Raw genomic sequence first — 10,882 nt, forward strand, 5'->3', positions numbered from 1 at the left:
TTGCTCCCTGAACTGCTCCAGAACTCTGAGAACACTTTCCTTGGATCATTCTGATGCTGACAGCTGACTGCTCCAGAACTCTAAGAACAGTCCAATTACAGATTAATACATGTAGCCATCCTTCAAAAGTTAATCAAGTACATGAGAATTAAAGGCAACATGGAAAAATTACCTAGGTGGTTCGAGCATCATCTTGATCACCACCATGGTCTCCGACTGTTAGTTCCACCTTTTGGCGATCTAGAATATCAGAGGCATTCAAAATGAAACATTCAACAGGGATAATATTAAATAAAGTATGGAGAAATAATTAAAAACATATTACCAGCTGACCGAAGCCAATCCTCGAGGCACATCAGCGTCTCAACGGTACTCGGGCTCAAACTACTTCTATGTTCAGTGATGACCCTTCCAGCATTGCTGAATGCAGCCTCCGCGGGCACTGTAGACGCGGACACTGCCAATATGTCCCGCGCTATAGTTGCAAGCACTGGATACTTTGGGGAGTGGATTTCCCACCACTTCAAGATATCCAACTTCTGTCGACGAGGAAACAACTCTTCTTCCAGATATCGTTGTAGCTCATTCGAGTTGTGGGATCTTTTCAACCTCAAATGCTTATCCCAATCATCAAGAGTGCCCTCCTCATCCTCCTGTGCAAGCTTATCACCTTCATCACAAGTGTTTTCAAGTTCAGATGCATATTCGGCAAATAGGATCTTCATCGCACTCTGTACTTGGGTAAGATATTTCTCGGCATCATCACCAAATGTTGCAGTCAATCGGAAGTCAACATATTCATATTTGTACCTTGGATCAAAAATTACCGGCACACAACTTGCTAAGAATGACTCCTCAAAATATTTGATCCACTTCTTCTCCATCTCTTTCACCATAGCAATAATGGTAGGATTTTCATTCAAGACTTCTTTCTCCATTATTTGCTTCACATTCCAGACCTCGTAGAAGTAAAGGTGAGAGGTGGGATATGTCCTACCCGAGACTTTCTTCGTGGCTGTGTAGAAAGTGCCCAAAATATGACAAATAGCTTCAGCCATTTCCCATTCACTAGTTGAAGGAGCGAATTTATAATCTTTGTCGGCTTCTTTCAAGGCTTCAAACGCTGATCTGAATGGCAATGACGATTCCAACATAAGGTACGTTGAATTCCATCTTGTAGGCACATCTACCGAAGGATGGTTTTTACAAGCAAGTCCCACTTGCGCAATCATCTCATCAAATCGCTCCATTCTACTTGCGAACTTTTGACATACTGCACTGATTCTCTGATTCGATCAACTACCGAAGCCATTGCATCTAGCCCATCTTGCACCACAAGATTCAGTATATGCGCAACACATCTAACATGCAATAATTTTCCACTATGATGGAGAAGATACCTATCTACCAAATTCTTTCTCAAGTGGCCAACCATTGATGTATTGACTTGTGCATTGTCCAGGGTAAAGCTGAAGATTTTCTCTTCAATATTCCAATCTCTCAAGCTCTTTTGCACCATGTCAAACATGTCATGGGCATTGTGTGGGGTTTCCAAGAGGCAAAATCTGATTAGTTTGTTTTGCAGAGTCCACGAGTCATCAATATAGTGGGCGGTTATGCAAAAGTAACCCAATTTCTGATTTGACGTCCACATGTCACCCATTAATGATACTCGGGAATTTAGACTGGTAAAGAATGCTTGAATTTCTTTTTTGTGCCTATCATATGAAGCAATGCAATCCTCTTTAATTGTTGCCCTGGATACCACGTCAAACCATGGATTCAAAGTCTTAACAAAGGACCTAAAGCCAGGGTACTCAACAAAATTAAAAGGTAATTCATGTAGCACAATTAACTCCACCAGTGCTCTACGTGCACGCCCTTGGTCAAACTTCCAATCAAGATTAATTGCACTATCAGTTCGAATCTTGGCAACCATACCATCCATTTTAGTTTTTTCCTCACATACCCCCAAATGTTTAAGGATATGACTTGTTCCTGTCTTTTTCGAGGCAGGAAAGACTTGGTTGCAATGAGTGCAACGACCTTGTGAGAGCATTCCATCAACATATATCGGTTCTACCTCATTCCAAATTTTGGAATTTAATTTTCGTGGTCTGCGTGAACCAAAGTTTGCTACATTTGGTGATAGAGCTAGAAGTGAAGGCTGTGAAGGGGAGCTTGCTAGTGACTTAGCCTTTTTTTTCCCTTCTTGCTAAGAATGACACTATCACATTGTTAACGACTGGAGATCTTACCACCTTTTTGGATAGTGATGGCTGCTTATTCTTCTCAACGGGTAAAGATCCAGGTGATGGCTGCTTATTCTTCTCAACGGGTAAAGATTCAGGTGATGGCTGCTTATCCTTATTCAGCCTTCTCTTGCTCTTTGAATTAGTGCACTTTTCTTCACTAGCCTGGGAGAGAAAAATTGTCATGATTAAAAACTGCATCTCTATTTCTTGAACATCAACGCCTTCATGATAAAGTAGTGTGATAATTTTTACCTTTCTCTTTTTCTTGGACATCGACGGCTTCATGACGACTTTGTTCATTTCTTCGTGTTCCCCGTGATGCTCGTTGCTTCTCTGTCTACTTCGCTTCCTTTTCCTACCCTTGTGCTCCTCAAGATCCGGGCCACTAGCCTTCTCAATTTTTATAGCACGCAAGAGCTCAGTACTACCCTTATGCTCCTCAAGATCTGAAAAGTTTCATAAGATGGTAGAATAATAAATCTATAAGGTTTTACTGAATAACAAACCTCGAGCAAAATAAGAATACTTCAGTAACAAACCTAGTGCTAACTGCTTGTCCTTTTTTTTCAAAAAAACGCAAAGGACCTTTGTGCTTCATCGCATTGAAAAGAGAGAGTTTAAGGTTGCACATGAGGTTTTCATTAGAATCAGTCAAGAATGACCAAATGAAAAGAGCCGATGACAAAAGGGCTCGTCACCGCTGCCCAGTTTTTTTTGTGGTCGAATACAACTGCAGTTCACATTTGCCCTGTTTCTTTTTAATAAGCCGTTGTCGTGGCCAGAATATGCACCGTTGCTTGCGGAGAGCAACCACAGTACCACACACAAGGAGGAAGAAGATCTAGAGAGGAATGATAGAAGTACAGAGGAAGGACACAGATCTGTAGCAAACGATCCTCTGAATATATTTTTGAAGGTCCTCTGAATATTGCTGGTAGTGCAGCTCAGCAGCTGTGTACTTGTGATGTTGTTGAGAGCTGCCCGGTTTCAGTTTCAAGAAAAATCAATTGAAGGGATTGTAGTGGAAACCAGGTTTTTCTAGTTTCATTAAGCGTGACTGTATTAAGAATACACAATCCTGTAGAATTAATCATAAGGGGAGATTAATATCAGTATAACTACAAGAAACACAATCCTGTAGAATAATATCACTATAATTAGTTGTAATGTGTATCCCCATCCATCAGCTACTAGGAATCTGTAATATGTATAATTAGTTGTAATATGTAATATGTATCCCCATCCATCACTATAATCCGGGCCGCTATATGTATCCCCATCCCCTTGCTGCTGCTGCTTCCCCATCCATCAGCTACCAAGAATCTTGCTGCAAGTTCTTGCTGCTGGCAAATTAGCCCTCCAGTGGTATCTCCTACCAATCAGGCCAAGAAAGAGGCAAGCTTCATCGTGCAGGGCCCGGGTGGATGAAAGGGGAATACCTGGTACCGACAACTTGGGCGCCGAGGTTCCGGTCGGGGTTGGGGCAGCAGGCAACCCGTGGGTCGGGGTTCGGGCTGCCGGCAACCCATGGGTCGGAGTTCGGGCTGCCGGCGACCCAAGGGTCGGGGTCGGCGCTGCCGGCGACCCAAGGGTCGGGGTCGGCGCTGCCGGCAACCTCATCATCCCGTCCGGCCGAAGTAGAGGCTGCGAGCTAGGGGTCTGACTTGGAGGCGGATGAGGAAGGGATTCGCCGGCGTCATCCGTCGAGCGACGACGGTGAGAGTCAACCATCGGCGGCACAGCCGCTACGCCTCCTGCGAAGGCTTGTGGATGGGGTTGGTGGATAGGTGGGACTCAAGGGTTAGCCCACTTATTTTTTTCTCTATCCAGTGGGAGCCCAATTAATCAATTTTAGTGGGATGAACCCACTAATCCCACTTATTCCCAGATCCACCTACAGCCTGAGGAGCAAAGCTCCTCAAGATTGTGCACGGTCTCCCGTGGGCAGTGTTGATAAGAAACCGAATCATTCCGGTATGCTATAAGTCCGCACTCGATGGCATAATAAATCAACAAACAGAAATGCTGTTCAAACAAGCCAAGGGATGAACACGAGTCAGGGACATAACAAACAACGATCTTGGTCTCTGGTTCATAACAAACAGCAAATGAAAGTTCAATGTTACATAAAAACAACAGCACATTCGTACTTAGAAGTCTAACATGGATTGTTTGTAGAATAGCATATGCTGCTGCTTACAGGGAGCAGACTCCCTTCATTCATCGTTCAAAGCGTTTATCACTTATCATCACCGTTCTGCACAGCTGCACTTGGGCGAGGATCATCATCGGCTATCATACCCTCCTCTCCCTCTTCATCTATCATACCTTCCTCTTGATCCTCCCTCTTCGTGCTGCTCACAGAGACTTCCACGGGTTTAGCATCCACCACTGGCTCAACATTAGGGCTCATTGACCCCCTGCCTCCTTCGCCATTATACACAGGACTATATGGAGCAGACTTGTCATCCTGCTCCTGCGGACTGGGCGACCGATCCAGATCAACCTTTCCTATCTTCCCATCCTCCACCTGATAGTCATTTGAAGGGTCAACACTACCCCTCCTGTGGTCATTTGAAGGGTCAACACTGGGTGAGCTTTTTTTCTCCACTGGGAGGACAGAGTCAGGACGTGTAGACCCAGAGCCAGCTCTTCTTTCAGCCCTGCGTCTAGCGCCAGGGCTACGACTCCTGCTACGGCTAGCACGGCGATTCCTGGTGTAACTCCTGCTCCTGCTTCTGCTCTTGTTCCTGCTCCTGTTCCTGCTTCTGCTTCTGCTCTTGTTCCTGCTCCTGCTTCGGCTCCGACTTCTAGTCCTGCTACGGCTAGCCAGCACATCATGGCGCCGTCTCTTGGGGCTTGGGCTGCGGCTATCACTGTCACTCCTGCTACGGCTTCTGCTGCGACCTCTACCAGACCTGCGAGACCCACCATGATCATGCCTGCAAGCATCAGCAACATTATAAAGATCACGGTATTTGGCTCAGGAACACAAACTATAGAACAACGACGACAAAAGAAATTATAATATCGGATTACTTCACTTAAAACTAACAAGATCCAGACTCTGTTTTCATCAGCACTTGCAGAAAACAAAATGGAAGAGACGGAACAAACCTGCTACGGCCACCATAATCATCCTTTCCATGGCCACCGCGACTACTCTCTAACCTGCCACCATACCTTGAATCCAGTTCAGAGCATGAACCAACACCCCTCTCAGAGCGAGCTGCCCATTTGTTACGCTTCCTACCACGCCCACCCCGAGATACCATGTCCAACAGTTCAGGAGGAACATCTTGGTCTGCCCCTTCCAGGATTTTAATTAGGTCGGAAGCATATTTTGAATCCTGATCACACAAAAATGTATAGGCCAAACCAGTGGCACCGGCCCTTCCCGTCCTGCCAATCCTGTGAACATAGTCCTCAACACCAGTGGGGAAGTCATAGTTGATCACAACCCTATGTCAAGAAAGCAAGAGGATATTGTGAGATCATTTCTGAGATTTGAAGCACTGGTGGTCAAGAGTGTTCATCAGAACAATACTGAAACTTCAAAGAACAAAATGACAGCTTTCTTCAAGAGTACATTTGCAATAGTTATATTTACTTAAATCCAGAATGATTTCAGTAAGTTTACGGTTGGACATGTCATGATAATGAATAGCTGCAATTTCAGTTAGCTGGTAGGCCATATTGACTGCACTTCCTTTCTTTAGGGTCTGATTGGTTTAAGCAAAAGCCTACCCAGCGAGAAAAAATGGCAGCACATACAAACTAGAATGGGCAAAGTGGCATGAGCATGCCCAAAATAACGCAATCCCATAAAGGAACTAGATTTTGGTAACGACCAAACATTGGTACTACAGGTTTTGGACACAACTAAAAGCATAAGCTAACTACTTCTGAAATTTTAGGTATCCTTGTCATGGACTTCTGCTACCATGGTTCGCAAAGGCAACATTCGTTAGCCCATTTAGACATTCAAATAGTTTCACAAGTGCAATTAGCATGATGGTCATATATATACATGAAGCAGCGCCTTGTATTTTTCAACAACGAAAGAACTTTATGGGATGCTATTCCACTGTGTAGCAATAAAATCATTAGAATAATACAACCTCCGTCCCAAATTAGGTGTAATTAGGCACGTCCTAGACAAATCTAAGACAAGTAATTTGGGACGGAGGGGGTAGATTTGACTAACCTGATATCTTTGATGTCCAAACCTCGTGCCGCAACATCTGTAGCCACCAAAATAGGAGCTCGTCCAGATCTAAATTGACTCAGGACCTTCTCTCTTTCATTTTGAGACTTGTCACCATGAATGGCAGCTGCTCCAAATTGCCTATTGAGTGTCCTTGATAGTTGGTCGCACATTCTCTTGGTGGTACAGAATATTAGTATCTTGGAACCTGAATCATGGGATCGCAATATTTGCTCCAGACGCCGAAGCTTTTCTGAGGGAGTGATAACCTCCACATGCTGGCAGAGCAACAGGATTAGAATATAGGAACAGGAGACGGGACAGAATAAAAACTAAAAGAAATGTCTTAATGAAAGCAAAAAATGATCTTTCCAAGTATCACCAGTGCAGTGTACAAAGCAAGTCCCATACCTGAGTAATAGCTTTATTAGCAACAAGTTCATCCACACTTCCAATGGTCACCTGGACAGGGTGAACAAGAAGCTCATCTGCAATTCTTCGGACTTCCTTGGGCCAAGTAGCAGTGTACATCAGAGTTTGCCGACCAGAAGGTATGTCTCTTACTATTTTTCGTATTTGTGGTTCAAACCCCATGTCTAGCATGCGGTCAGCTTCGTCTAGAACAAGGTACGAGACCTGCTTTAGGCTTATTTTCCGCATTTCTAGAATGTCGTTCAACCTTCCAGGTGTTGCAACAACAACATCAACCCCTCTTTCCAAATCTCTTAACTGTGGCCCTTTAGGAGCACCACCATAAAGGCACTAAGAAGAGAGCAAGAACAAAGGATCAGATAATGAACATGTAATCCAGGAGAAGCAAGGCAAAGAAAACTTACCGTAGAAGAAATTCTTGATGATCTGCCAAATTTCACAGCTTCTTCCAAAATCTGTGTTGCGAGCTCTCTAGTAGGTGCCAAAACCAACACTGTTGGGCCAGACCTTGTGCTGTTCTGCATACGCTTTATATGCATAAACCCAGGAAGCAAATACCCAAGAGTTTTTCCAGATCCTGTCTTGGCAATAGCTACAACATCTTGATTGAGCAAGGCAATTGGCCACGACTGGGCTTGGATAGGTGTCGGACTCGGGAATCCGGCACGTTGTATCTGGAAAAAAGGAAAGCGAACGGAAGGCAAAGGCAAACAAAATAAGGACACCAAAAGAATATGGTTAATGTGGTGTACCTACATCTGCTACAGTTCCCACTTAAACTCTAGTTACTCTATGTAGTGAAAACAACAAAGAAATAACAATGTGCGAAGCCAATTTAAGACCGTACGGAAGAGAACGGATCCACAAAGTTCGGACACAGGGCGAAGTAGAAAAGGCTCTAACAGAATCCCTGGAGACAGGCTCGCTCAGCCATGGATCGTTCATCCACAGGCCCCTTCCATTGGTCAGGCATCTGGACGCCTGCAGCCTGGGTGAGACCTCCATAGACCCCAGAAGAGGCCTGCCATCCATGCGAGGAGCCTTTCCCAGGAAAAGTACGCGGAGCAACAAATCAGCGTCAGCCGACGTAGATGGCCTTTTAGACCATGGGCAGCCCCCTTGGGAGGGAGCAAGCCGCCTGGGGTGTCCACCCACCCTTGGCAGCTCCATCAATGACATCCGACCTCAGCCCGTCGAAATTACAGACTGGACGAGGGCGCACGAAGCAGGGTGCGACATTAGCTCCACCTTGGAGCAAATATCGCATCTGCCACAGAGATGTAGATAAGTAACTGACTCGCAAGCGTCCCTGATTTAGAACAATCAATCAAACAGATAAAAAGATAAACAAGAGCGCATCCCCGTGATCCAACATGCTGACCCTTGATCAAACTCTTTTGGGTTAGTGTGACCTTGGGTGACAATTTATTACCAGACTTATGCATACCTCCTTGAGTATATCCAGCGGGATGACACCAGAGTCAAACTCAGTTATGGGAGCCGGCACGTTATCCCCCTGCATCACAGACCAAACAAAAAAAATAGATACTGAGTAACAAATGTGCTATGAGATGTGTAACAAATATGCTATGAGATGTAACGAGGATAGCTGGGAGATCCTTACGATGACTGTGATCTCATGGCGACGGCGGTATGCTTCGGCTGATGGATCATCAGCTGATGCGGTAGGGATGCCGGTGGCAGCCGGAGGAAGATGGTGATGGGAAGACGCCGATTTGAACGAGTCATGTTCGTCGTGGCGGCGCCGGTCGCGGTCGCGGTGGTCGCGCCGAGGCGGTGTGCGAGAACGGGAGCGGGAGCGGGAGCGAGATCGGGAACGGTCTCGACGATCCCGGCCGCGGGCGCGCGGAGGCGGCGGCGGGAGCGGCGGGGGCGGCGGGAGCTGAGCTTCCGGCGGCACGGGCTTCTCGTACTGAGTGACGTTGGTCTCCGGATTCCAGTAGTAGAGGTAGCCGGTGGTGCCGTCCACCAGCCCGCGCCACGGCTTGGGCACCGTAGGGTCGTCCGGCGCGTACCGTGGGGCCGCGGTTCCAGACATCGCTGCGGCAGATCTGGGGCAATACCTAGTCTCCGGCAAGGGCGCGCGCGGATTCGTAGTGCGCGGCGGCGGCGGCGGCGGCGGCGGCGGCGAGGGGCTATCGTTTTTCCCTTTCCTTCTTTTGACCTAAATTTTTCGACTCTGCCTCGCCTTTTATTGTGGATTTTGCGATGGTCGAGTTCGAAACGAGCTCAAGCCCAGAGAAGCCCAGCTTCAGGTAGGTTGCAAGCGGAGGAGAGCCACCCAATCACTGCGCGTTTGCGCCTTGACCAAACACCTTCATATAAATCATCCTATCTTCAAAAAAAATTGCTTAATCATCCCCGAAAAAAATCATGCCACTGCTAGACAAAACTACGTAAGTGTAAAAAATCGAAATCACTACTTAAATGATATCCCTTAATGATTGTCGCTCGTGGCTTCCTAGCACAACAAGTGGTACCTATCTAGGAGGTTCCCCGCTATGCTCTCGCTCGACACATGATGAAAGGAGAGGCAGTCACATCTTTTGTTCAGTCTTCACTTTTGCAGTTTCTGATTTTATTTGTTTTTATTTTAGTCCCTAATCTTTAGGTCTTTTAACCGAAATTATTGTTTCTTCACCTTGTATTCCTTTCCGTGTCGTAGCCACCGCCACACGGTTGTTTCGTCGCCTCTTTTTCTTGAGATCATATGTCACCTCCATGAGTTTCCTCATGTTGGTAGTTCTCCTATTTGCTTGATTTTCACTTTATTCCATCATTATATTTCCAGACAAAGACTTCTCTTGGATAAAAAAAGAAAGTGCCCTTGCAGTTTTCAACTCAATCAAACATCAACTTAATGTTTATTGAATCGGTTCTTAGATCGATCTATATACAGTCAAAAATCACTACATGGTTGTTCTTGTTAGATTTGATTTGGTAGTATGTTTTCTCATGATGTTTCAATTCGATTTCGTAGATTCAAACATGTGTTTTGCATCAACCTTGCTCGATTGTGCATGTTTCTTATTGTTTGGTATATTTCTTTTGATCATCATTTCGATGATCAAAAGAGATGTAGTAGACCTTGATGTGTGGTATATCTCAAAGATACCTTTTTCATCAATTTTTTTGTTTTTCTATTATTTTTCTTAATTTAGTTCTTGGGTACAAAACAATATATTGTTATTCGTAGATTAGTTATCAACTTATTTTTTGTGTTCTTGCACCTATGGTGTAGTGCCCCAAGTGTAAACCTTCCCTATCTGGAACCTATTGCAAGTGGGTCCACCTTGTCATGATTATAATGATATCATTTGTGCCATGATTTCATGTGTGTCCCTTACTACTTCCTTCCCAAGCATGCTTGCATAGCATATCATTGCATGCCCTTGTCTTGTGTTGTTGCAATATGATCTTAGCATTTCATGTGGTGTGGTGATCTTGAGGTTAGCTACCTTGTGATGCATGTGACCTTGTATATGTGATGAGGTGCTGCTATGATTTCATGTGTTGGAGTACTAAGAGTAGTGGTGTTTGTCATATTTTCAAAACCCTCTATTTACTTGCAAACCCTTTTCTCTCTTCATTCTCAAGTTCAAAATTCCACCTTATTTATCTCTGCTTTAAAAATGTCTTTTGTTTAAGGAATATTGTGGGCATATCTGGGGTGCCAAAATTGGTGTTTTGAAAAGTGTTTTGAAGGTGTAAATAAACACAAAACAGAATCTATAATGTTGTTTTGTATTTATTTCATATGCCAAAAAAATTATTCTGTTATTTTATTTATTTAGCTTGCTATTTTTCAGGCCCAGAAACATTTTTGCTTTAATTTATCTTCTTTCTTTTTCTCTGTGGCCTTTTTCCTTTTCTCTGTGGTTTTATCTAATAGGAATTTGCAGGGAGGGCCTTTTTCTTTTAAGTGATGCTCTGGTGGGCTTCCTCCCACCAGAGAGGCCCAGCTCTC

At 44.8% G+C, this 10,882-nt stretch overlaps 2 protein-coding genes across 2 annotated transcripts; both read right to left on the minus strand.

The window, feature by feature from the left end:
- Positions 1-610: 610 nt before the first annotated feature.
- Positions 611-2,540, minus strand: LOC123439899. The gene is made up of 3 exons (XM_045116521.1): positions 2,508-2,540; positions 2,262-2,417; positions 611-670 (listed from the first exon to the last, which is right to left on the minus strand). The coding sequence occupies exons 1-3, from the start codon at positions 2,538-2,540 to the stop codon at positions 611-613; spliced, it is 249 nt and encodes an 82-aa protein (XP_044972456.1).
- A 1,780-nt stretch (positions 2,541-4,320) lies between these two features.
- Positions 4,321-9,202, minus strand: LOC123443664 (DEAD-box ATP-dependent RNA helicase 40-like). Its single transcript, XM_045120145.1, has 7 exons — positions 8,519-9,202; positions 8,342-8,410; positions 7,299-7,568; positions 6,874-7,224; positions 6,463-6,740; positions 5,373-5,717; positions 4,321-5,197 (listed from the first exon to the last, which is right to left on the minus strand). The coding sequence occupies exons 1-7, from the start codon at positions 8,951-8,953 to the stop codon at positions 4,495-4,497; spliced, it is 2,451 nt and encodes an 816-aa protein (XP_044976080.1). The 5' UTR covers positions 8,954-9,202; the 3' UTR covers positions 4,321-4,494.
- Positions 9,203-10,882: the final 1,680 nt, after the last annotated feature.

The sequence above is a fragment of the Hordeum vulgare genome, chromosome 3H, assembly GCF_904849725.1.
Source record: "Hordeum vulgare subsp. vulgare chromosome 3H, MorexV3_pseudomolecules_assembly, whole genome shotgun sequence".
Classification (NCBI taxonomy): Eukaryota; Viridiplantae; Streptophyta; class Magnoliopsida; order Poales; family Poaceae; genus Hordeum; species Hordeum vulgare.

Coding starts and splice junctions, on each gene's coding strand:
- LOC123439899 (XM_045116521.1), bottom strand. CDS start 2,540: ATGAAGCCGTCGATGTCCAAGAAAAAGAGAAAG. Junction 2,418..2,507: donor TGTCCAAGAAAAAGAGAAAG/GTAAAAATTATC, acceptor TTTCTCTCCCAG/GCTAGTGAAGAAAAGTGCAC. Junction 671..2,261: donor AGCCATCACTATCCAAAAAG/GTGGTAAGATCT, acceptor CTTGTGATGAAG/GTGATAAGCTTGCACAGGAG.
- LOC123443664 (XM_045120145.1), bottom strand. CDS start 8,953: ATGTCTGGAACCGCGGCCCCACGGTACGCGCCGGACGACCCTACGGTG. Junction 7,569..8,341: donor CGCTGGATATACTCAAGGAG/GTATGCATAAGT, acceptor CCTTTTTTCCAG/ATACAACGTGCCGGATTCCC. Junction 7,225..7,298: donor CATCAAGAATTTCTTCTACG/GTAAGTTTTCTT, acceptor CTCTCTTCTTAG/TGCCTTTATGGTGGTGCTCC.